At 41.3% G+C, this 27479-nt stretch overlaps 1 protein-coding gene across 1 annotated transcript in view; it reads right to left on the bottom strand.

Annotated features, from left to right (window-relative positions):
- CRISPLD1 (cysteine rich secretory protein LCCL domain containing 1) overlaps window positions 1-22051 on the bottom strand; it is a 31755-nt gene extending 9704 nt beyond the window's left edge. Inside the window, exons 1-9 of the mRNA XM_077352122.1 lie at window positions 21614-22051; window positions 20049-20370; window positions 5288-5406; window positions 5043-5175; window positions 3886-4001; window positions 1775-1875; window positions 516-665; window positions 364-424; window positions 182-248 (exon numbers count right to left, since the gene is read on the bottom strand). Coding sequence (XP_077208237.1) covers window positions 182-248; window positions 364-424; window positions 516-665; window positions 1775-1875; window positions 3886-4001; window positions 5043-5175; window positions 5288-5406; window positions 20049-20309 — 1008 coding nt within the window. The 5' untranslated portion in view covers window positions 20310-20370; window positions 21614-22051. The remainder of the gene's footprint in view (window positions 1-181; window positions 249-363; window positions 425-515; window positions 666-1774; window positions 1876-3885; window positions 4002-5042; window positions 5176-5287; window positions 5407-20048; window positions 20371-21613) is intronic.
- Window positions 22052-27479: the final 5428 nt, after the last annotated feature.

A 27479-nucleotide genomic window follows, 5' to 3' on the forward strand; every position in this document is an offset into this window, starting at 1 on the left:
GTCATACCAGTCAGACTATATTTGTGAATTATCCTACAAATGAGGTCTCAGGTCTATCAGAATTTCAACTGAGTGAAGACAGGTATAGATGTATAAACCAAATCTCCCTTCACAAATTTCTGTCGAATTTTATTAGGCAGCTTTGTTTGTCAATTGTTTTGGCAAAGAGAACACACATTACCATGTCATAATGCACACTTCCGACAACTTTGGCACTGCTATCCAAGCAGCCAGCAGGACACTCGTATCTACGGAATCAAAACAGGAATTGATCTGAGAATCTATGATGAACAGAATATTCATATTTATATTATATTCCCATGGTCTCAAAGATGTTAAGATAAACTTAGCAGTTTATCCTACCTATTACAAGTTGTTCCTTTGCACTGGTCTCTTAATCGTACTTCACAGGAAACAATCTGAGCTGTCAAAAAATTGGCCAGAGTTATTACAGTGTTTCAGGTTTGGGATCCAGACAGAAAACAAAACAAATATTTAAAATGAAATATACCTACACATTTGTTGCGTGCTTATGACATCATTTCTCTCACTGTCATCAGATGCATGTGACTTTAATTGATTCTGTGAAGTATCCTGGACATGCGACTGCTGCCATTCAATCTCATTGGTTTCCACCTCTGGAGAGTAAAGCCTCTCTGAACCTTCTGTTACAGAAAACAAATGAAACAATACTCAATAGGCTTGTTCCGTTTTTGAAAATCTAAACGGCAACCATAGTGATGGCATGATGGTAAAAAAAATGATTGCAACCTTCTGATTGATTATACAGTTATTATGGATTGGGTATAATTCTACATACTGGCCTGTCCTAGTTCAAGTCTTTGATTCTTACCAGACAGAGAAAATGGCCTGTTCCTCTCTGGAATGTAGTTTTTTTATGAGCTCTCCCACAGAAGCAAGTTTCTCTTGTAGCTGGTGTCAAACTGTCCTTATGTCAAGGCAGAAGTGTTTGTCACTGCTCCTTATGTAAATATTTGGAGGTTGTGAGGGTGTGGTAACATGCAAGCAGCTTTTTGGACCTGTCAGCAGTTCCTGGAAGGTTGGTGTGTAAGAGCTGTAGGGTGTCCCCGTGGATTGGAGAGACCCCAGGCTATTGGCTCATCCTGCAATGGGCATCACCTTTCCCAGCCCCCAAGAACAGGGTATTTAACACTATCTAATCCTGTTGTTCTCTGCGCAGATTTGGGAACTCCCCTGTGTCTATATTTCTTCTGCAGTAGAAATATAAAAAGGCTTTTTTTCTCAGTGTGATTAATTGTGGACTAGACAACAGAATCCTAATTAGGAGGTTTGGCTATCAATAACAACTAACAGCGCTTGTAAGTCCCATTGCATTTAAATCTCTCCTTGTGAAATCAGTGGTGGTAGTAGTAGAAGAAGAAGAATTGGTTCTTATATGCCGCTTTTCTCTACCCGAAGGAGGCTCAAAGTGGCTTACATTCGCCTTCCCTTTCCCACAACAGACACCCTGTGAGGTGGGTGAGGCTAAGAGAGCCCTGATATCACTGCTCGGTCAGAATAGTTTTATCAGTGCCATGGTGAGCCCAAGGTCACCCAGCTGGCTGCATGTTGGGGAGTACAGAATCGAACCCAGCATGCTAGATCAGAAGTCCGCACTCCTAACTACTACACCAAACTGGCTCTCAAGAAGATACAGGAGTTTCCCATTAAATCAGAATAATATTTCTGTTCCCAAGGGCATCAATCAAAATGCTAGGGACAATTATTATAATTGAATAGGTTGTACTCATACCTTTGTAGCAAAGATTTTCTCTGCAGCCTCCTCCAAAACTAGGTGGGCATGCTGAACATGGCCGTCCATGCTTGTATGGTGCGTGCCCCCACCAATTACCCCTAAGGAAAAAATATATTTAATTTTTAATAAACAGGATGGCACAATTTATAGTTATACTGTCTGCAGAAAATCATCCTTGCTACTGGAAAAGGAATCAGGGGATGTCTAAATTACTTGCCTGGATGAATAAGAATGGGTAAAGCTGAAGGGTTCTATTAAGAGCAGTGGGAAATTGCACTTGCAGACTACCTGTAGAATTAAACAAGTCTGCTAGGGGGAAGGCTTACATAATATTGTAAGCTTTAATATTCATTCATGATTGTAGTAGATGGGGCACACAGTTAACTAATGGGGAAAAGATTTAGAGGCCTCTTTGGGATCGTAAAATGGAGAGGAGAATATGATGGGAGGAGGGGAAATGGCATGAAGGGAAGAGGACACAGAAAGATAACGGCTTTGCCACTCTTCACTTTATCACCAAATGTGTAGATTTATTAACAATGGAACCCTAGCATATCCAGTTGTATGTCTTATAGACAACTGCCCCATTGATTCTGTTCTTGAAGGATATTTTAAGGATTACATTCAGCTTCCAGAAGGCAACTCAAATTTGATCCAGGTTCTGATTAGCCTCCTCATTAAATTTGCCTCAAAGAATGTTGGCATCTTGAGCCCATAGACATGCTCGGGGGTTCCTATAGCGATGACCAATGAGGAATAATTACATCACTGTATTAACATTAACACAGAAGGCCTCCAAGCAAAAGACATTGTCTCTAGTGTCTCCAAGGAATTTGGTATCACATTGGGAACCCAAGACATAATCTGCCTTGATATAAATACACATGAAACTGCATAATAATTCCCTTCCTGGGATAAACAAAAAATTCTAATTTATCAAATACATATTCAAAAGCTCGACAACTCAATAATTACCAAACAATGCTGAATGAAATCTTATTTAATTTATATAGGATTACTGTAATTTCAGGTAAATAGCTGCTAATTATGTTTCTTCTAATCATCCCTTATGACATGAGCAAATTTATTTTCATAAACAGAGATTATGTTGTCATGATTTTAGACAATGCTTGGAATTCTGCAATTTTGAACTGCAACTGATTTAGGGTGGTGTTTTCAGTCTTCAGTATATGTTAATGCCGCATAGAATCATAGAGTTGGAAGGGACCTTCAGGATCATCTAATCCAACACCCTGCAGAATTCAGGAAATTCACAACTACCTGCCCAGCCACAGTGACCCCAATTACGTGCCCAGATGATGCCCCCCCCCACAAAAAAAAAAACAGAATCCCTGACCAGTCTGGCCTGGAAGAAATGTGCATTTTATCATTAGAAACAAAACAGCACATTATAGAAACTCAAAATAGAAAATTCTGTGTGATTTTTCTCGAACAGCATTATGTGGTAGATAACACACTCATTTCCCTTTCTAAATAAAAGTGGGTATCAGGGTTTAACTATACATGCAAATATATGCAAGATGATACCAATGTTTTTTAAAAAGAGGATGAAAGTAAAAATCAACATAGGAATGGGAAATCAGGAGTTGAGAAGTGAGACTGATGCTTAACCATAATTAGAGTACTCCATTGGAAGGGAAAGCAGCCCAGGGCAGAAGAACAAGAGTTTCATATCATGTTTTTCACAGCTCAAAAGTATTTCAAAGTGGCTTATACTTGCTTTCTCTTCCTCTCCCCACAACAGACACCTTGTGAGGTAAAGTGAGACTGAGAGAGCTCTAACAGGACTGGCTCAGTCAGAACAGCACTACCAGAGCTGTGTACGAGCCCAAGGTCACCCAGCTGGCTGCATGTGGGTGAGCATAGAATCAAGCCTGGCTCACCAGATAAGAAGCCACTCCTCTTAACCACTACACCACCCTAGTAGGGGGTAGTTTGGAATGGACACACGTTGTGACCTTTCTTTATTTCCAGTCCAGATCAAATCCTTCTGAAGTAGGTATTCTTTAATAAAAATGGCATTAGGTATTGGTTACATTTCTGTCTATAATGTATATTTAGATCCTCAGTCTGCTTTCAATACTTACTTGGGAGAATAATTGCACACCAAGTAAATTGCTTTTGGCCATATCTGTCCCCAGACATTCATATTATGACATAAGTTAACAGCACAACCTATTCTGCTACTTGTTGCCCATACCACCTGGAGGATAAAAATAAAACTTGTTAATTTGCCCCTAGACAAAAACATAATCATTAAAAAGAAAAGCATTACTTCATTTTCTTTTATACACAGAGAGAGATAAAGAAATTTACACGCAGAATACAATTACACATTGAGAACTCAGTACAAGAATACATGTAGCATATTTGTAGCTGGTACAAATGGATAATACCTTAATTCAAATATATAATTCTTCATTAAAATAGAATTATTTTGATAATGATAAAGATGCAGCATTTTACTTTTAGAAGAAAGACATATTAAATTTATTTGTTAAAAATAAGACTAGAATTTACATTGGATTATTAAATATATTTATTGTTACTATTAGCTCATCTCTCCAAGATAACACTCTGAACTGCTACGCTTAAAATAACTTTACATAGGGTCAATATGAATGTAAAAAATAATTCCATAACATCACTGAAATTCACAGAAATATTCACTGTTCGTGCAGTAAATTGCCTTTTGAAAATGTTTTGAATACTTAGCCAATAATCCAGTGCATAGTGGTTTGGATCCATCAGAGAATTTCTAAAAATGGAGGATCGTCTACCAATGGAGTTTGATTTTCTTGCCTCCCAGATCAACCTCATACATACTGGAAAAATTGCAACACTCTGTGTGTGTGTGTGTGTGTGTGTGTGTGTGTGTGTGTGTGTGTGTGTAATTGAGGGCTACAGGATGAGTGCTGCCCTAGAATTGCTTTAATACATCCATGAAAGGTTATGATGAATCTAAGCCACTGTGTCCCTCGTCTCCAGAAAATGATCTTGTTTAATGTCCTTGCATAAATAAATAAAGCCAAATTAAGACCTATTAGTTAAATAAGTATATCTTTTCTTTTTTAATAGATTGACATGTCAAACAAATGTTGTGTAACTCAGTGAATCTTAATAAGGATTCTGAAATGTCCCTGTACAAAAATAATTTTATCATTTTTTATCAATTTTGTTCTTGATTTTTTAAAAACAAATATATAATGAAAATAAACTGGAAAGTAAACTGGAAAGAGCATACCTGTGTATAATGAGTGCACACAGGGCCAGAACATCTATAGGGGCAATAAGGGTTGCATTCTTGAGGATAGGGATAACTGAAGTCTCTTACTTCATCATACCATGATTGGACATGAAATGTTAAAGGTCTGTATCTATGGAAGAAAAAAACACCTAGTGTCATCAAAAGAATCTATGTTTTCACCAATTATTTAAACAAAGAATCTAGTGTTCATTATATATTTAAAATTACTGACAATACTATACCTTCCCCAATGTGCTCCCAAGTTCTGTCCAATAGATGGAAGCAGAGCTGCAGGCCCATGTTCCCACAGACAGGTCTCAGCCCAGGCTTGTGCTGATCTCTCCAGCTCTACATCCCATGTCTATATTTGAATAAGGGGAAAGAAGAAACACAATTGGGTATAATTTTTAATATGTTAATATTTTGACAGGAAAATCCTCTTTTCCCTAATGTTGTTGCCCATTGGAAAGTATGTTTTAATTTTTAGAAAAATCTTTAAGAAACATTCTTTAAAAAAATAGTAACATGGCAAATCTTTTAAAACAAGGCAGGACCTGCCAGCCTCTCTTATAATCTGTTTACAGAATCCAGACTATTGTGTCAGAAACAAAGATTACGAGCATTGCAATAAGCTCCATTCATAGCAAACAACTGGATTCCTTCCTTTCATTAGATAAGTCTAATCTTGAAAATAAAAAGATCTGCTTACTCAGTTAAAATGTAGTGTATTTCTGTTTTCATTATACGATTTTACCTGTAACAGTTCCACAATTCTATTTATTTCTATGACAACCCCCCCCCCAATAATACAAGATTATCAAGAGGTCATAACAGAGGTTCTGGAATAGAAAAACATAAAATAATCTCCACAATTTTGTATGCATGTGCCTTGGATCACTTGGCAGTTCTTTGTTCCCAGAACTATCCTCCAAAGTCTACAAAGCACATGCCTTAGCAACCCCTGAATGGAATACAATAAGATACTATATATATAAGATACTATATAGACACTGAAGAGGTTATTTGAAAAATATCCAGAAGTTACTAATCTAACTATGCTAAATACATATCTCTTCCAATGCCACCTATGCCTTTGAATCATGCACACTACAGATCTTGCATATTCCAATACCCTTCTTAAGATCTAGTCCTTTAGATCAGTGGTCCCCAACCTTTTTATCAGTGGGGACCGGTCAACGCTTGCTAATTTTATTGAGGCCTGGGGAGGTAGTCTTTTGCCGAGGGACATCGCCGCCGCCTGAGCCCCTGCTCCACTTGCTTTCCCACTGGCGCTCCTGACTTCCCACTGCCCACTGGGGGGCGCTGCTAGCAGCAGCTTCGTAGTGCCATGCCGAAGGGGAGCCTCAGCCATGGCGGCTGCTGGAAAGCACCAAAGGTGAGCCGGCGGCAGAGTGGTAGGGCAGCCCCCAAGGCAGCAGCCGGGGAGAAGGAGGAGGATCTGTGGCCCGGTACCGACTGATCTACAGACCGGTACCGGTCCCCGGATCAGGGGTTGGGGGCCACTGCTTTAGATTCATCTTCTGTAAAGTCTTCTGGGATTCTACTAAAAAACCCATCTGTATCTTGCTGCTCTCTTCCCTGGAGACAGGCCTGTGAATGCCCAGCTTCAATTTTCTCTGCTGCAGTCTTTTGCCACTTTTTTTATCCCACTTTATCAGCTTCCTAAAGAAAGTTCTCTAATTGTAAAATGGGAAGTTATTATTCCTGGTAATGATAAGATTGAATTAGGCTTACTATTTCTCCCCATGATGAAATCCAAGAGGCCAGTCAATCTCAACTTTAACATGGTAACCAGAAATGAACATTCTATTAGACCTTTTGTAAGCCTCACATTTAGCTTCCTAATAAAACTAAGACCTTAAATAAAGATGTGAGACTATTGGGATTTCATCTAATATTTCTGCAGGTTGAAGTGGGGGTAATTTTTGTTGATTCCTTCTTCCCACTGCAGACTTCTAATTCCCCCTCATGCAGTTCCCCAGAACAGCACTGGGGGCATTTTGGGCTGCCATGGAAGAAGGAAAATAAGAAAGTTGCCAAAACAATTTCTGTCACTGATAACTTTAGAAGAAACCAAGCCAACAATGTTCATTTCCTAATCAGGTTGTCATTTGCTTTAAGGAAGTATACAACCTAATGTGCTGTACCTTAGGCATTTTAGGCAAAAAAAAAACCCCACACAATCTTTTGGATTGACATACAGAGAGAAAGAGATTTCTTGCACAGCTTGATGCAAAGACCTATTAATACAAAATAAAAAGAGCTAAGGTTCAGACTTAGTAAAGACAGTATGCATACAGTTGGCACCAACAAAAGTAAACATTTACTGTGGCATGATATAAAGCCTCAATGCAGTATTCATTCTAAATACAAGTAACAGACGGGTAGAGTAAATATAACAGTACAGTATGGTACTTTTACTTTTTATAACATCTACAATATTAATTAATACAAGTTAAAATGAAAAGAGAAAAAACTGGCTAAGTAATGTCATATAAAATTGCAGAATAATGATACATAATATTTGTATCCAGCTAAGAAGTTCTGTACACAGATGCATATATTTCACATTGGCTTAGGAAGCATGGGAGTGATGTGCATTCAAATGTGTATCAGAATGTGTATCTAAATATACGATCTATCAACACTGCATTATTTTCAGTAGGATGAGTATTTTAATTTTTATTCCCATCACATGGTGATATAACTAAGATAATAACAAGAGACTGAATACAGGCCCAGAATACATTCCCATTGCACTAGTACATAAATAAGCAGTCCTGGAAGTTCTGAACAAATGGGATAGGTAATGGGATAGGTGAAGGCCAATAAACTGAAACTCAGACAAGATTAAAGTGCTGATGGTCAATAATGAGGGTGCCTAATGATTGAGGAGTCTGCTTTCTGGGAAGTTGTCTGGAGGAGAGGTATAGAGAATATATGTGTAAATAAATAGATTAGCTAGGCTGAAGTAGAAATGTGGCAATGGAATCATTTCATAGTCACCGTCAGGGTATACTACTAGAATTGATTGAAGCATTAAGGTAACACAAGACAACATGGAACAAAGCATATATAACAGTAAATGGTTAATGTCTTAACCTGGTATAAGAACCATGAGTGATAGGTGATTCAAATGGAATTCTATAGCTGAGAGTTAAGAATGTCAGTTTATTGTGGAGCGAAAGAGTAAAGGAGAGTTAAGGAGATTGAGAGGATCAAGGAGGATCCCAAATTAGGGAAATGGGACAAGTAGCCCTTCCCTGAAGGAAATAGCCCCTATAATTGGTAATGATTCCTATCAAGTGTATCAAGGGAAATGGGAATATGTGTGAATGTTTCTGCCTTCACAAATTTGTATTTTGAGATAAAGAAGAATATGCTTGTTTATTTAAACAAGGACTGCTGAAAAAGTTCTCTTACCACAATTTTAAAGACCTGGCTACATAGCCACACAGCTACTTGATGGTGACAAACTATAAATGTAAACTATCAATTGTATATTTATACAAGGTTACCTCATTCCTGTTGCCTGTTCACTTTCTAAATCCCAAACCTGATTCTTACCTGACAGTTTCACCTTAAAAGTGAAATAACACAATTTGTTAGTTTGACTAAAGAACAGGTGAGGCCAGTGATATGGTGATGTGACACTGACACTGTATGTTGTGTAGTGGTAAGGAGTGTGGACTTCTAATCTGGCAAGCTGGGTTCGATTCTGCACTCCCCCACAAGCTGCCAGCTGGGTGACCTTGGGCTCACAATGGCACTGATAAAGCTGTTCTGACCGAGCAGTGATATCAGGGCTCTCTCAGCCTCACCTACCTCACAAGGTGGCTGTTGTGGGGAGAGGAAAGGGAAGGCGACTGTAAGCCGCTTTGAGCCTCCTTCAGGTAGAGAAAAGCAGTATATAAGAACCAACTCTTCTTCTTCTTCCTTCTTCTTCCTTCTCAGAATCTGAAGAAAGAGGCTGAAAAGAGGAGAAGGCTGACGCTCAGAGAGAGAATCAGGCAAGAAAAGGAAAAGCTAAAATGAAATAAAGATAATACAATATGTAAATAAAGCAGAGCAATGAAGGGAGTAAAGAACCCAAGATCAATTAAGTACCAAGGAAAGACACAAGTGTACAAGAAAAAAAGACTTTGTGGAGGTTAAATCACAATGAGCCTCCCCTTGCAAACTTTTGTGCCGCTATAAGTTCACACTATTGAAAATAGCAGTACAATCAGTAAAACTAAATCAGTAGATAGAAGGATGAACATTAGAAATATAAGATGAAAACTCAAGCTCAATTAGCCAGAAGAGCTGAAAAATGAAGGATCAACACTCAGTCTCTTACCTTGCTTAGAAGAGTGATGTTACCAATTGAAAAAGAGAAGCTTAAAGTAGAAGTTTAATGTGAAACACAGATTCTGTCCTCTATATATTGAGTTTGAGATAATGTTCCAACATCGAAGCAAAATTAACTGTAAGACAATTGGAAACATTAGTAAGAACAGAGGGAGATAAAGAGTAGAAAGACAGAATTTAAGAGGAGTTGCATATAATGATACTGCTAGCCAAAAGAAAATATCAGCTACCAAGAAAAAAGAATGAAGAAAAGTCCAGAACTGACCCTCTCTCAAGCCTAAAAGCATGAGTAAACCAGGTATGATATAAACCTCAACTTCAGCCATGCAATGAATTAATGAATAAATAGTTATTATGTTCTATAAAACAGTAAAAATAGGCAAATATATTATTTTTTCTTATCATGGTACAATGTATCAAACAACTGGTCGAGGTTACATGTGTCCTCCTCATTACTTAAAAAAATGGCCAAAAGAATTACTGTGCCAAACTGTACACGTACAATGATGTGAAACTATGCACATCAGATATCTAATTCCTGTAACAGTGCACCCAGGTGAATCAAAAAATCTACATTTGAATGGGATATTCATCAGCTGAAATTCCATGAAGAACAAACAAAATGTAGATACAAATAAAGATTTGACACTTCAGTGAAATGAGGGTTAAGTAGAATTGCTAGGTAAATCTACTTGTTCCATTTATATTTTGCAGCTGTTAGTCATACTTTACAACTTGAGGAATAAATTTAAAGGAGAAAAGAACTCATAATAATGGGTGCTTTTTGGCATCTAGAATTTTTAGGATTGTTAGCAGCTCAGGATTCCACTTTGGGTATGTTTTTTTAGATTCTGACATTTTTGGAGCATTATTTTCGCCATTTCCCCATCCGTCCCTGCTCCTAAGGGAGCAGAAACAGGAATGGAGGAGGATGCAGAATACACCAGAAAACAGCTGTTTGGCAATACATGTCTGCTCAGACACTTGGTCCATTAAAGTCAGTATTGTCTACTCACACTGGAGCAGCTCTCCATGGATGAAGGTCTTTCACATCACCTGCTATAGGTAAAGGTATCCCCTGTGCAAGCACCAGGTCTTGTCTGACCTTGGGGTGATGCCCTCCAGCGTTTTCATGGCAGACAATACATGTGGCCTTGCCAGTGCCTTCCCCAGTCATTACCGTTTACCCCCCAGCAAGCTGGGTACTCATTTAATCGACCTTGGAAGGATGGAGAGCTTTAGACTGCATGCCTGCTGCCTTACCACTCTGTGCCACAAGAGGCACCTGCTACCTGATCCTTTAACTGAAAAAGGCAGGGTTTAAACGTGGGGGATTTGCATTCTAAGCAGATGCTTGGCCACTGAGCCACAGCCCTTCCCCAATGGGGAAGGATAGATAACTTTCAAAGGAGAGCATGCAGAACTTTCTTGCCTTCTCTTTATCTTTTTGGCCTGACTCTTCACCTCTCCATCAGATCATTGGGGCACATATAGTCAGAGACTGGGTAACAAGTAGTTTATTGCCATATATTGCTGGAGGGGAAAAATAATCAAAAGGAAGTGGCACAGAAACTGTGCCCAAACCTTACAGGAAAACTCTGAAAGCTTAATTAAGAAGTGATTTTGTGAAGTACTGCATGTTCAAAAGCTTAAAAGTGCTGTACAGACTGGTAAATGGTTAATTCTTCACAGAGAGAGCCTTTAGTGACAGGCTGCTAAAAGGAATCTGACTGGTTAACATCAGCTGAACAGAAAGGTACTTCTGAACCAAATGCTGAGGAGAATTCAGGCTGATTACAGCCCTGTACTGACAGTCACAGAATTCAGCCTTGACTGAGAGTAGTTTTACAAAGACAGGACAACTGGGGAGAGTTGTTGAGTGGGGAATTAGATGGACACCTCAATTTGGATTAAAGAAAGGGGTTAAATTTTCTAGTGAGAGGAGAATTTTCCAACTAGTCAAATGGAGTTAGGTCTGAAGAGTGCAGAAATCCCTGGTGTGGTGTGGTTAAAAACTGCCTTTATATGCTGGTGTTTCCAGAAAAGGAGACTGGGTACTGGAAAGAGTATACCAGCCTTCAGGGAACCAAAAATGTCAGAGAATACTCAAAGAAAATGTACAGAAGGGGATAACACTGGAAGAAAAGACTCTCAACAAAGATTTAAGTTACTCTGAATAGCTTACTTAAATAAAGGAAAACACTGGAACAAAAGCCTCTCAACATAAAGATGTAAGACTCATACGTACTAAAGACTATGCATATACTGACATTACTTCTGAAATTTTTAACACCTGGTTTCACCTGACCTTTCTCCTCAATGGCCCATTATGCACGGCCGCCGAAACGGTGATTTCGGGTCACATGGAAAACACAGAGGGGGAAGATGCAAAGCAAACCTTAGCACAGGACGGGACGCAACAGCGGCAAAACCCAGAGTAACCAATTATGCACGCTGCGACCCCAGCACCGCTTCGGGTTGCGCCCTGGTCACCTGGAAGCTCTGCTTTCTTCCATGTTTCGCTAACGCAGCTTTTTCGGCGGCATGCACCAAATCTGCAGCCAGTTGTGGCCGGCGCCATGCGTTATCGGTGATTTTAGGTGACGCCATTCCACCCCGAATGCGCACCTTCCCCTCTGTGCATAATGGGCCAATGCTAAGTAAAATATCTTGGTTTTGAATTTCAAAATTCGGTGTCATTTAAGTAGTTTACGTTAAAACAGACTATTGATCAGTGGTTCTCAGCCTAGGGGTTGTGATCTCATTTGGGGTTGCCTGGCCCCTTCTGTGGGGTCCCCAGGTTGGTTGCTGCCACGGCAGCAGCTGGGGGTGGAAGACGGCAGGCAGCAGCAGCTGGCAGTGGCAGCAGCCAGCAGCAACAGAGACATTGTTATGGCTGCCTCCACGTTGCCCCAACTATTGTGCGCCTGTGTAAACACACGTGCACACTGCCTGTGCACATACGCACGCCAACCCTACCACTGCATACGCACTACCAACCCTACCACTGCTGCAGTTGGGGTCACAGTATCAAAGCAGTTTAGAACCACTGCTCTTGATCCATCCCTCAAGGTTCCTGATCAGAGCCAACAGCCAAACTATGACAGGGTGGGACAGAGTTCATTAGCAAAGAAGAAAACTTATTACTACTAGGGTGACACAGTTAGAAAAGGGAAAGAAAAATGGGAGGGGGGAAATCTTGCCTTGAAGGGTGTGAAGTAGTACGGGGGCATTATAGACGTCTCTCGAACCAGTAAACACAGGAGCAAGAAGTATCGAGTTGGAACTGCATCTAACTGTGCAAATATTATTTTTGATCATTTGCATGACCCTTTTTCTGACCAAATAATAGATTTTATGTTATTAAACACAAAAGTTGTATTTTCTGTTTAATTCCTATTTTTCTACTTTTCAGATAGCAAAAATTAAGATATATGTCCTAATGTTGAAGAGGGGGGTTTAGCCTGCAGATTCTTCTCAACTTTGGATGCATTTTCAAATTTACTTGCATAAACCTTAGGCATTTATAACTTTTGAATTCCATAAATGTGTAATATCTTAATATTTTAATATGCCAGATAAGTTATATATGACGAATGTTGCCAGTAAAATTATTTTAGGTTCAGTAGAACAGTAGGCATTGCATATATTTCCATTTTCCCCCAAATTTCCATTTGTTTCAAAAAACAAAATAAGTTTTTCTCTCTCTAGCATCAAATATCTATAATTTACATCTCTAAAGAAAACAGCTTATACAGGTATATCAAAATGTACACCTCTAGTTCATACGTTCATTACTATCATGCTGATACTTTATAATAATCTATAGCTTTTACCATATCCCTGGAAAAAGCCTATCTCAAAAGATAGGATTTGAATCATCACTTGGTCCACAAGCATCACTTATCTTCCCAAATATTTAAAACTAGGTTTCAAAGCCTGTGCGTAAGAACGGGCCTTGAAAGGCCCTATCAGCTCCAAGCACACCCAGCACCCCAAGGAGGTGGCAGGTGCGCTCCTCAGGCCCAGGGAAACCACCCCCAGCCCCCTCCCCCCCACCACCAAGGCTGCAGCTTACTGGATTGTGGCTGACGCTCCCTGTAGGGGGTGGCGGGGCGCGAGGCACTTTACGCCTCCCGACTGGCTAGAAGTCCCAGGTTGCCATGGCCTGTCCAGGTGAGGGCCCAATCAGAAGGTGCTTTGCGCCTTGCAATTGGGCCCTCACCTGGATCCGCCCGGCCAACTCTCCACCCACAACAGCCTTAGCAAAATATGTTACTGCTCACCAAGAGGTTAAAGATGACTGAACATGGTAACAATCTTAAATTCAAAGTTTAGTTGCAAAATTGAAATCACAGCAATAAACTTACGAAAATTATTTATGTGTGACTCTGTTTTACAGCTGTAGGTGTGGCATGATGTATTACAGGTACTATGTAAACATTAATGGTCACCATTAGGCATTCAAAATCAAACTCTTCCATTTAGACTTTGTACACTGCATGATGATTAAAACCTTATGAAAATAAAGCTTCATAACAACAATTCCAACCAAACACAAATTGCTATGAGTGATATATCCATCCTTGTTTTAATAAAGGACATTTCAGCGAAACGGGAAGCTCCTCAGTAAAGAAACAAAGATAATTTGCATAATAATAGTATCACCATGTTTGGACTATGCATTCGTGAGTTGTAGCACTATTGACATTTAAAATATGAATATCTCCACAGCAGCCTTCCACACACCTGAAAGAATGCAACTGAAAGAAAAAAAATACTCAGATGCATATACATTATTATTAATACCACAATTATTATATCTTGGGTGGGGCAAGCAGGGTACATGCCCTGATCACCACTTTGGGGTCCTTCTCAGCCAGATGCCTGTTGATGCCAAGCCTGCCTGCCAAGTCACTTGGGATGGCTCCACCCACACCCCAGCTCTCCCCTACACTCTTTGTGCCAACCATGCCTTTCTCATCCACCCACCAGCTTTTGTCATGGGTACTTATTTGTTTATTCATTCATTCATTAAATTTGCTTACCATCCCTCACTATGCTGTCTCAATGCAGTGTACATAGAACCACTGACATTGAATGATTGTAATGCCCATAGAAGCCAATGGCCTCTTGCAGGGCTGGCTCGATGTTTGGTCAGTTGCTGTCCAATGTCAACCTGGAGAAGCAGGTGGGTGGATAAGCAAACCAAGGTGAGTGCAAACACTTGCTGGTTCCCTCTCCATGCCACTGGGTACCCAAATCAGCCCGCTGCCTTAGAGAGCAGCACATCAGGTTGAATCATGAGTAGTGTGAAGCATGATTCTGAGGTCCTGAAGCAGGAAAGCATCTGGTCAGCAGAGAAACCAAAGGTAGTTGCTGACATGGGCACTGGAGAGAAATGCCCAATGCAGCACAGCAGGATCCAGGTGCGTAGGTGGCAGACCCCAGGAATGGCCATTCTTTTCGTGGGCAGTAGACTGTTGCCTGTGGCACAAGAGGTAGCTCAGTCCACATAAGATGCTGCACCAATGCAAAGGCCCAAGCAGGGAGGCGTGTTTCTGCCTTGCCACAATTGTCCTGAGTCTCTCAGGCTTGAAAGCATCAACCATCCTCCTGCCTGCCCCAGACACCAATTAGGCTAGATATGCCACTGAGCACTATGATCACTATATAAAACAGTCATATAGAAGCATGTCATTAACTTCTATTTGTTGTGTCCTGAGCCCAGTTCATTTGATTTAGCAATGCTTACATTGATAATAAATTAATTTACGCCAGGAACACTAGTCACTAGCAGTCACTGATCAGACTGTCAAAAGGCAATAATGTTTTCTGAAATAAGTGAAGCTGAAAGATGAAGTGAAGCCAGTTAAAACAAAATCTATTTACTAATGTCCCCATAATAATAGTGGCGTGGTGTATGGATGATGTACACTCTACTCCACCCTACCCCACTGGCCCTCACGGAGGGATATGGAGAGGACATGCCCCCACTGAGGGCCAATTGTGGGTCTTACTTCTCCCCCTCTTCCTTCTCCTGCTTTCTGGCACTTCCAGCAGTTAGCCTGGTAGAAAAAGAGCTGGCGTCACAGTGCAGTGCTACTGCTGGTAAGTTGGCCCAACCAAAACCAGCTGGGCCAGCGCTCTTCTCTACCCGCCATGACTTGGGGGTGGGGGAGAAGGAATCAGCCTGCAGGGCCACAGTGTGGTCTGAGCCAGCCACTGCAGTGCTCCTCAGTGTTCCCTACCCTCTCTACCTCCAGAAAGCAGTGTGTGTGTGAGGGGGGGAAGAAAGGGCGCACTTGGCCACAGAATGGGATGGTGGCATGTCACCACAGTGCTCCTTGCCTCTGCTGTTCAGTGTCCTCTCTGTCTCTAGATAACTTCAGGGATGTGAGGGCTGATTGCCCTCCAAAGCAGCTGTTTTCTCCAAGGGAAATGATGCTGGGAGATCAGTTGTTATTCCTGAAGATGTCCAGGCCCCCACCTGTAGGCTGGCTGTCTGCACATGGAAGAGAAGTGGGGGATCAAATCCAGCTGTTGAGATTAGGGTCTTCTACTCTTTAACCACTCTGGGTCTCAAGATCAAGGGGGAGGGGAGGATAGCCATACATAAGCTTTGAAAAATTGTATCACAGCAGCTGGTAGTGAGCTACAGAATGTATGCCTAATTCTTCTCCTTTACTCTAGCTATAGAGCCTTAGAAGTCCTGATTCAGTGGCCTCAGACAACTCCACCCAAGTCAGTCCCGATTTCTATGCATCAACACATCTGCCATCTCTAAAGCTCAATTCATATACTGCTGAGATGGCATGGCAACTGAAGGGAAATGCTGTAGTGGGAAGGAATTATGTCATTCCACCAACCAATGTGGTTCCTCTCTGTCTGGAGTCATTGCCAGGAGGACAGAGGACAAGAGTGAGCACATGCAAACAGTTCCCATGCTGTTCCAGTAACACAGGAACACTGTAAACCTGTGCCTGAAGCCACATTTACAGTAATAACCTTTTCTGGAGCCTAGCTAAAAAATTTTATCACCTGGGCATTTTAAATGTGATAATTCTACCTAATTTAATTGGTTATAATATTATGTATACATTATATGTCCATTGTTTAAGTCTTCATGTTGTGACTTTAACTGGTGAAGCTAAAAGCTGAACAACTATTCTGGCTATTTTCTTAGGCTGCTGATGGTTTCTTTTTTTATAGCTCATCGGTTGGATGTATTTTATTCATTGGAACCTGCCTCAATATCTCTGTTAAGAATGTGGCACAGAAATATATTACGCAATAACTGCAGTGGCTCTCACATCCCTGAAAGTAATTCATGTACCAGATTATTGATCTTGCTTCCCTGTACCACTTGTAAGGCATGTAGCACTAAGGCATGTAGCAGAATTCTGCACAAGCTGAAGCTCTTTGATGGGGCTTCAAAGGAAGCTCTTCGATGGGGCTTCAAAAGCATATTATCAACGTCATGTAAATGGGACTAAATAAATTGACTAGCAATTTGTTCTTGGTTTTGAAGTTACAGCTGTTAGCAAATGTAATGTAAACAACATGTCCCCCTTGTAAGGGTTTGTTTCTAGTGTTTTACTATTCCTTCCTGTGTTGATTAGAAGCTCCTCTCAGGAGACATAATGTTAAGAAATGGAAGGCACTGGTCCTGTCAAGAAAACTCTTCATGTGATTGGATCTGCTTGGTGGATTTCACATGCTGCAGCTCCTCCAGGGGATCTGGTATGTGGAAGCATTTTAAAAGAAGTTTCCAACAATGAAGGAACATTTCAAACTAACTGTACCTGGCACTGCAATAACAAGGTAAGGTCCTGCTAGCTGACCAGCTGTATAATGCAGGTACGAACACACAGGTATATACAGCCTGGGCACACCCAGGAGAGTGAGCCAAAGAGCTCCTGCCCTTCGGAGACAGAAGACATGTCTGAAAATCAGAAACCTATCCTCCCATTCTTGTTTAGTTTGCTTTTCCTCCATGTGTAGATTTCTGCTTTGGATGCCCCCCAGGGAGAAAAGTAAAATACACATTTTCTATATGAAAAAATACCTTCCATATTATACAAATTAGCAATTAATACATAGAAGTAGTAACTGACAATTTTTCCTTCCCCCACTGTCTTCTTTTCCTTTTTCTTTTCAGCCCCCTGATTTCCTTCCAGAAAGCAAGCAATGAGGCCCTATCATTCATTACATATCCACAAAACCTGGAACCCACCAATCTGGCCAATTACTGCCCAGTGTTGCATATAGGGTTCCTGGGCAAAGTGATTGAACAGGCAGTGGCAGGACAATTCCAGGGATTCTTGGAAGAAACTTTGGCACCCGATCTTCTTACATTTAGCTTCCAGCCTAGCCATGGGGTAGAGACAGCTCTGTTTGCCCTGATGGATAATCTCCAGATTAAACTGGATCTAGCTGAGTCAGCGCTGCTGTTACTAGAATTGACAGCAGCGTCTGACATGGTCAACCACTAACTTTTGACCTACCACCTAGCCAAGATAGGAGACACAGCTCTGAAGTCAGGGACAGTAGGTCCCAATATAGGGCCCAGAACTGTGGGGTCCCACAGGATATTATTTCCCTGATGTTCCTCCCTTGCCCAGCTGATCCAGAATTAAGGCTGGGGTGTCAACTGAATGCAGATGACAACCAGCTTCTTCTGTTAATGGATGACCATCTATCAACACCCCCTAGAAAATTTGGTCAGGTGTCTGGAGGCTGTGGCAGATTGGCTCAGATGGAGTTGGCTGAAATTGAATCCAGCCAAAATGGAGGTCCTCTGGCTGGGGGCCCTTGTTGGAGGCCCAAGTCACCTGGCATTTTTCCACCTACACCAGGTAAGGCAGCTTACATTCTATCTCACTGAGCCTAACCTAGCCAGAATGATCCATGTAATTTCTGCAACTGGCTCTATGCAGAATTGCCCTTGAGACTGCTTCAGAAACGCCAGTTGGTTCAAAATGCAGCTGCACGAGTCCTGACAGGGACTTCGTGGGAAGTACACTTAACACCAGTGCTTACTCAGCTGCAGTGGCTCCAAATTGGAGACCAAATCAGGGACCCTAAATGGTCTGGAACCAGGATACCTGTGGGGCTGCCTTTTTCCGTATAGTCCTCCAAGAGCATTACGATCCTCAGATCAGGACCTGCTCAGAGTCCCCAGCCCAAGGGAGGTGAAATTGGCCTTTGCCCCAGTCTGGTGAAATGAGCTCGCAACAGAGATCAGGGCCTTGCAGGATCCTAATCAATTCTGCCTGCATGATGGAGCTGTTCCACTGGGCTTATGGTCTAAGCCCAGAATAACATCCACTGAACAGCTGGCCTCACAATCAGGAAGAGGAAAAGAAAAAAATCAGCTCCCTCATAGGGAACACCCCTATCTAGATTCATTCAATGGGCTGATTGTGTTAGAGTGATTGTTCAAAGTTTTTAAATTGTATGTTATTTTATGCATTGATGTTACCTGCCCTGAGCATCTGAAAGGGTGGGCTACAAATAAAAATGTATTAACTGTTGTTGTTGTTAATAATAATAATAATAATAATAATAATAATAATAATAATAATAATAATAATAATAATAATAATAATAATAATAATAATAATATATGACATCCCATGTGACAATAATTTCCAAAAATTAATAAAAAGCAGTTAAAAAAAGTTTCACTCTCATCCTAACCCACAAGTGATAGCTCCAAAGAGTTAAAACTTTGGGGATGAACCAAAAACCTCTCCAAAAAGTCATATTAATTGTTCTCTACCAGGTCCTCACATGCAAGTTGTGATAATTAATCCCATTAAGTGACTAAATTAAGACTGCACAATACTGCTGGGTGCATGGAATCTTTCATATCTCACAAAAAGTAGCAGTCTGTTCATTGGGCAGAGAACTGGAAGCAGATCAAACTTCACCACTCTAGATAGACTCAACCTCTCATAGGAAGATAGGGTTGACCATGAGCTGCTGTGTTTCTAAAAATCTTACCAGGTAGATGTCTACTCTGTTAAGCAAAAATTAATTTTGCAGACACATTTTTACAAATTTGAACTTTGCAGAGTCTGTAATTATAAATTTTGGTCCTACAGTAATGCATGACATTATCCAGCATTGAATAATTACATTATCCAACGTTGTTGGATAATGTAATTATCCAAAATTATCCAAAAATTACAAGATTTTTCAGGACCTGTAAATTTTGGAAATAATTTAGCCAAAGTTCAACAGTTTTATACCATTAATATTTCATTGGTACTAGGTAAATATTTCTAACTAAATAATTAAGACTAAAGAGTATTTTGGGCTGAATCAATGCCAGAATTTAAAGGCCTTGAAAATATTGTGTTACAATGTTGTATAATGTCATGTTGGACATTCATCTATTATTTAAATATTGATTTTATGGAATGGAGAAGAGTTGTCAGTATTTCTGAAACAAAGCGTAGAGTCTACAAGTAAAAGACATGTTCATACAATAGTATCACTTCATGAAATATAAGAAGCAAATAAGTATTCTAGAAATGAAAAACATCAAGCATAATACTTTATGTACTACAATAAAGAAATAACTGAATTTGTACTTTCTGGAACCCAGCAGCAATACATTCTTACCATGTATTCCATATTTGAAGCTTGTGGGTATACCTGACCCCGTAATTTATTATGAAGATCCAAAATACTTTGCATATCACTGTCTGCAATAGCCCTTTTTCCTCTTTGCTTAGCAGTCCACCATTCTCCATCCTCATCCATGTATTTTTCCAACAGCTTTTCAAAAAGTGTTGCATTGGGAAGTACCATGGCAGAAACCACTTGAGCTATGCAGAGCAGAGCAGTTACTTTGAACCATTCCTCTGCTACTTGTTTCATCATGAATGATCTCCAAACTCTTCTGGGTTCACTCCAAGACAAAACCTTCTTCCAGGTCTGTAGGCTGGAACAGCAAAAGAGAGGGAGGTGATTTTGAGGTTTAAGGGCTGTCTTGAATTAATTAAGTGAGCAACAAAAGTCAAATAATTCTTTAGTATACCAAGATGGTATCTAGGGAGACTAAGGATTCAGCTTATGCAGACACTCAACATTGACACTGCAGGTTTGAAACGATTATCTTCAGATTCATTAAGCAAAGAGTGTACTAAGCAGGCTGTACTTCAGTGCTCATTTGAGAGAGGGCATGAAAGAAACTCATTTTCCCTCTGAGCATAAAAGCATAAAAGGAGCCAGTCATAGAATTAATTAATTCCGTCCTTTTACTATACTAACTCTTCAAAACATTTTTAAACTGCAAAAAAAAGGCCAAAAGTACCACTGATTTCATGCTTAACTCAGCCATAGAAAACAGGTATTGTTGGCTGGTTTGTTGTTCCATATTATAACAGGATTCAAGTTACAAGTTAAGTTTATTATGCAGTACAAGAAATAAATTACTTGATGTATTTTCAATGAGTAAATGAAACTATATAGGTACTCTACCAGCCAATGTCTTGAACACTTCTTTGGGTGCAACGTTGCAATAACTAAACAACATGTAGATATCGCAGAAATTAACTAAACTTGCAAGTGTTAGTTAGTTTTAAAAAGACTACTACGTTTGAAAAGGCAGTTCAAAACTGCATGAAGCAACGTTACGGGCCAAGTTATTGCGGGAGAGGAACATTTTTTCCCCCACAACTGAACAATATCATGCATCCCCTTAGAGCAGACAATGATTTCGGTGGTCCCTCTGCCCTGAAGATATGAATAATATAGGAGCAGGGTTCCTAGTCTTTCGACTTCTGTCACATGATGCACTTTAGCTCAAAAAGCGTTTCCCCGTATGCTAAAAGAGCCAGTCCTCCGTGAGATTACAGGGTACCACATTTGCTAGCACGGCATTTTCGCAAGCTTTCAGCGGGTTCCATTGCTGGCTCACTGGACCCAGCAGGCGCGCTTTCCCGCGAGAAATGCTGCTGCGGAGTGAGGACCGTCTACGATTGCGACCCCCCCCCCCCCCCCCCGACCGCGTTGATCACTTGGGCGAGAGAGAGCAGCGAGCTGGCTCGTCCCTCGAGATCTCCCCTCACTGGCGCCTTGGCCGAACTGCAGCTCATGGGCTCAGTTCTCCCCAGGGAGAGAGAGGGGGCGAGAGGCTCTGGGCGACAAGGACAAGAGGGTGCGCGAGTTCGGCTCTCTCTTACCTCGGCGCCTTTGGAGCGGACGTCGCCGTCGGTCTTGCTGAGCTGCAAGCGAGCCAATTTCTCCCTCAGATGCTCTCGGGGGAAGTTTGCAGCAGCCCAGCTGGGAAAGGCGTGCTCCGGCCCTCAGCCGTGCGAGAAAGGGGCCGGCGGCAGAATTTGCTCCTCCGAGTTCCTGCCCCAGCCGCTGCGCCCTGCAGTCGGCCACTTTCTCGATGCTGCCGCGCTCGACGTGCCTTGCCTTGGCCCTTGTCTTGCGGTAGCACAGGCGGCGTCTTCCCGCTTCCAAGCTGCTGAGGAGCTCAAGGCTTCTCCCTTGTGCCGGCTCTGCTTCCAGCCATTTATCCGGCGCTCGAAGGGCGCCCACCCCCACTGTGACGCGCCCCGGCCACTCAGCCCTCCGCAGCATCCCGCCGCCCGACTCGTTTCGGGTGATGCCGGGCGGATGCCGCCGAAGCCCACGTCAGGGGCCTCAGTGAGGCGCTCGGCGGGATGTCAGCCAAGGACCCGCGCGAGGCGGATCAATGCACAATTAGTGCTCGCTTCTGTGGGAAAGGGGGAATCTCGGAGTTACCTGGCTGGCCCCAACCTGACCCTCTCAGGCGGTGTCCTCTAAGTGCCGTGCGTTTGTCCAGATAGATGACAGGCATTCAACAGATGGACGGAGCCATGCATGGAAATGCAGCATAGGGAAGCTGTACCTGTTGGATTGTGCTTCTCATGCAGACAGTAGAGGCTGCGAGGCTTTGCCAGATCACAAACCTAGATATTCCTATTCAGTCTGCTCCTCTTCACCTGTAGAAGTGATTCCCTGGTAGAACACAAATTGCAAGTTTTGCATACAGCAGAAGTGCCAGACTCAGTTCCTGGCATCTTTCCTGCAAAGTTCTCAGGCTCAGGAAGGCCTTTCCAAATACCTACCATCCGAGACCCAAATGGTGGCTGCCTGTCAAGGTGCTAAATAGACTCCTGGTCTTACTCTGTCTCTCAGGGGTCTCCAATATTTTTGAGACTGCTAGAACCTTTGGAAATTCTGAAATAAGGTGGGCTGGGCACTGCCACAAAATGGCTACTGCATTGCTGCCAAAGCACACCAGATCCCCAGTGGTCCATCAGAAGCCTCACTGGGCAAAAGCCCCACCTGATCCCACCTACTTTCTAAAAACCTTTGGTGCATAGCAGGAAAGGTGTCAGTGGGTGGACACCATAGTAGGGACCCCTGCTGTAGCTTCATACGTTCGTGGTTGTTTTTTTTAAATGAGAAATCAAACAATTTGTGGAATGGCTGTGATCATTATATTGGTTGCTGCTGCTGTTGAAATTGATATGAAGACAGGGGAATGCCACCCTCCTGGACTCAGTGCCAGCAACTGCGTGCTTATTCACTCAGCTCACATCATTTTTATGCTGCACAGCTCCAGTTGATGCAGCCTTACTGTGCTAATGGTAAGCTGTCTCTACTGGCCCTGTCTTTGTTGATGGGGTTGTGTAGGGGCTAGTATTGGACTGGGATCTGGAACACCCAGGTTCAAATAATCAGTTGGCCGTGCAAGCTTGCTGGGTGTCATTGGGCCAGGCACGTACTGTCAGCCTAACCTACCCAATCCCACCCCTGGCTTGTGAGGTTAAAATGAAGAAGAGGAGAATGATGTAAGCAATTTGGGGTCCCTGAGGAGGAGGAGGAGGAAGAGAGTTGGTTCTTATATGCCGCTTTTCTCTACCTGAAGGAGTCCCAAAGAGGCTTACAGTCACCTTCCCTTTCCTCTCCCCACAACAGACACCTTGTGAGGTGGGTGAGGCTGAGAGAGCCCTGATATCACTGCTCGGTCAGAACAGCTGTGGCGAGCCCAAGGTCATCCAGCAGGCTGCATGTAGGGGAGTGCAGAAGTAAATCAGGCTCACCAGATTAGAAGTCCGTACTCCTAACCACTACACCAAAGTGGTGAGGTATAAATTACATAAATACCATAAGATGCCAAAGTTTCTCAGCCAGTTTCTATGCCTGAGCTTTGAAAAATCCAGGTCTTTTTTTCCCCCTTGATGTACAGGGACAGCAAATGAAACGAGCATCATCACTGTATCTTGCTTCAGTTTCCACCACCATAAAATACTGATTTGTTTCCTCCACCCTTTCCCAAATCATATGAACTACAGTCTCAGTACTACAATAACAGGTAATGTGAGTTAGTTCTTTATATCAATGAGTATGTTTCAGGGATGGCTGTTTGGGATGATATTCAAGCTTCCAGATTCCTATAGCATCAGAATTTAATCCAGTAGGATATGTCATTGAATCTCAAAATTTATTGCAAATGTTATGCCCTGAAAAAATATAACAAAAATATAGCTCAGATGATAATTACAGTTTCAGTTTGGGGTGTAAAATAAACAGTAAGTCAGTGAGCACTTAAGCTTTATGATTGTGCACTGATGGCAGTTGTTGATTTGTGTGAACATAACATTTTGCAACCTTGACAGGTGTAAGTTTAACTTAGAGTAGAATGAGCCTCTTCCCCTATGGACATGGGACAGCAGAGCAAATTACATGTTAAAGGTAGGTCATTTCAAATTACAGAAAGTTTATGAGCAATATAATTAAAAAGGCCAGAAGCAAAACAATGTAAAATGTATTTATAAAAGTATTTTATATATTGAACTTATCCAGTCAAATCTTAATCATTTTTACAAACAAAAGCATACATGATTTGTTTCACTATTAACATGTCTTAGAAGTACCTTGCTCCTAGAGGCACCTTCACCTGTTTTCAAATACCCAGATATTTTGACCATTCTAAAAATATAATGCTCATAGCATCAGAGAATTGCAGAAATGCATTTTCAGTATGAAGTGTGAAGTAACCCTTATTTATTTAGTTGAAAATTTGCTATGGTCTTTCCAGGTAGCCTGAATAATTTGCCTCACAAATAAAATAAAATAAAAGCTGTAAAAATTGTTAATTGAAACCCAGTTCTGAGGCTTATTGCCTTGTTCAGTCTCTAATGGTCATTCCATAATAAAGATTTCTATGATCCTAGTTTGACAATTAATTATATGAGCAGAAACAAAAAGATACTATAGGGGAAGCTGTTGCATGGAACCCACTTTTTGGACTCTACCAACTATCCTGATACCATGATTTTCTCAAGTGACCAGGAGAATTTCATCCCCAATGCTACTCGATCATGTGTGGTAAGAGGGGCTTCAGCATGCTCTCCCTTCCACTCCATGTGCTTCCCAAAGAAGGTACCCCCAGGAAAATGGGGTAATGACAGTCACAGGTTAAGGAGGTTCAGAACTGTGGAAGCTTAGAAACACCAAACTTGAAGGGCAGGTAAAGGACAGTCAATTGGATATTCCTCTGTGAGGCAGTCATTTTGAGAGGCCCAGGTTCAGGAGTGTATAGAATTGCTCCTGGGCAAGCTAGAGACATTAAAGTCTCATAGGATCTCACCCAGATCTCCCGTACATGATCTCCAAGTTATGTTGCTTTGAAGTTTGGTACACATTTAGACTGAGTGAAGAGTGTCTGGAAATGTACCTGTTCATGAACCAGCATGAACCTCAATGAATAGCTTGAAAGTTCGTGGAAAGTTTGTGCCAGTTGACCTGCCACAAACTTCACTTCGCAAACCACAAACCAACCAAAATTCATCATGAACTTTAGTTCCCTAATTCTGAATAGTCTAGAAAGCTGAAGATGAGATGTTGCAGCAGGAAACAGAACTGCTTCAGGTCTGTTCAGGAGTATGCAGGACAGATTTCTTCCAGAATCCAAAGATTTCTTCCAGAATTTGGGGAACTCTTAAATAGACAACATCTTGCAAACAACAACGTAACATGATAAGTGTCCAATGAAGGCCTTTTTTAAACCTAATGTAAGCACATGTGACTAAGTCCTGCCCTCTTGATTATATTCAAGTAGGAAGGCATATCCAGATTCAGCCCATGCGTCTTCTTTTATGCCTCAGGGTTGGATAATTCTACTTTTCTCCCCAAGGCAATCTCTTTCCCTGTGCTGTATAAATGTGTGACGGGAAGAGAACTCCTTGCATCCTTTTGTATAGAAAGACTAATTAGATTTCCTTTACTTGAACCCCTGGAATTCTAGCAATCTAGGCAGCCGCCTCTCCTCTCCTGATTTGTTGTTGTTGTTAGTTGTTAAGTCATGTCTGACCCATCGTGACCCCATGGACAATGATCCTCCAGGCCCTCCGGTCCTCTACCATTCCCCAAAGTCCATTTCAGCTCGCACCGACTGCTTCTCCTGATTTACTGAATGCTATAGGTATTTGTATTTTATGTACATTTCCTTTGAATTTCCCTTAAAATTAAAACAAAGCAAAACATTGCTTATAGTAAACTAATAAACAATTGCTTTTTTCTGTTCAATATCAAATTCTAGTTGATTTTGAGGGTATGTAGATTTTGAATAAAAATGGACAGTGAACCAAAACTGGAGCTCTATTAATAGTTTTTCTTATTACCAACAGCACTTTGGCTAGGCTTTTTCAGATTTTATAAATATTTTATAATCTATGAAAAATACCATTTTAATTATTGAATTGAATTATATAAAAATTAAAGTATTGCCTCCAGTTATACTCAGTGAACATTCAGAAGAGACCTCACGAAAATCAGATTTCTTTTGTAAATCCCATAAGGTGGGTTCAATTTCCATTTTAATTAATAGCTTATTTGCTAGTCATTTACAATTCAGTTTTTGGGCTTGAGTGTTAACCTGTCTGAACAGTGCTCCCTTGTCCTTGACAAATTGCTTTATAGATCTCAGGCCAAAGGTTTCTGCCCATTTCTGAGGTTTTTAAAGTTGGCATAAAGAATCTTTATATTATATTAATAATAAAACAAGTATTGAGCTGCAACTACCATAGAGAGGACAAAAATCTTTGCTCTGCTGGGCACTTGCTGACTCCATGTGGCAAGTGGCATTCTAAATCTATGGTGGGTTGGTAGCTGGTTGTCTTTGAAGCCACAGGTTGGAACCAGATGAGCTTCAGATCCCATCCAACTTGGGGAGCACAGTCTGGAAAAATATTAATCATGAATGAAATATAATCAGTTTTAGATAAAGTTTGTTAAATTAATCAGACATTCTGTCTAATACAAAGTAGTTGATAACTTAATGTATTTTCTAAGCAACATTCCTTTTTCTTGACTGAAAACAGCTTTTACTAAGATGCTGCATTCTGCATGTGAATTGTTCCAGTTGTCAGTCTCCTCTCTCCTTCCTGCTTGATTAAGGGGGAAGGGGCATCCACATGCATTTTTGTCTCCCTTCCTGGCTAGCTCTGAAGTGTGACGGGGGGAGCTCCAGCTGGTATTGAAGGAGCACGAGGCTGGAAAAGTCTTTATTTCCAGGCTCTTGTCCTCCAACTGGCAGCCAGAACAAGCTGGAGGAGGGGGAAGTCTTACCAATCAGCGACAGACTACTGCACTATGTCAGTGATGGAGGTGCGGAGAAGAGGTTGGAAGATAAACTGAAAAAAAACGCAGACATCTAACCTTGCAACACTTGACTTTCATAGCACGTTTTTCAGATTTAGCAGATAATATCCGCTCCCAGATTGCCCAGAGAAAAGGTGGTGTCACCGTGGAATCAATCACGGATGTTGCAGATGGAAAATTTAAAGCAATCAAAATGGAAATTGGAAAAGATGCAGTTTGCTTTTTAAAATCCAGGCTGATATAGGACAAAAAGCCCACTGCAGATAAGCCCATTTAGGACCCACAGTTAATTCTACAACAAAACTGTAGTCTTATGCATACTTTCTGAGAATAAGTTTCACATAATACATTTGCCATTTTGCAGGTTCTGCAGAACATAGGTAACACTTTCAAGGTCCAGATCTC

The sequence above is a fragment of the Paroedura picta genome, chromosome 9, assembly GCF_049243985.1.
Source record: "Paroedura picta isolate Pp20150507F chromosome 9, Ppicta_v3.0, whole genome shotgun sequence".
NCBI classification, from domain to species: Eukaryota; Metazoa; Chordata; class Lepidosauria; order Squamata; family Gekkonidae; genus Paroedura; species Paroedura picta.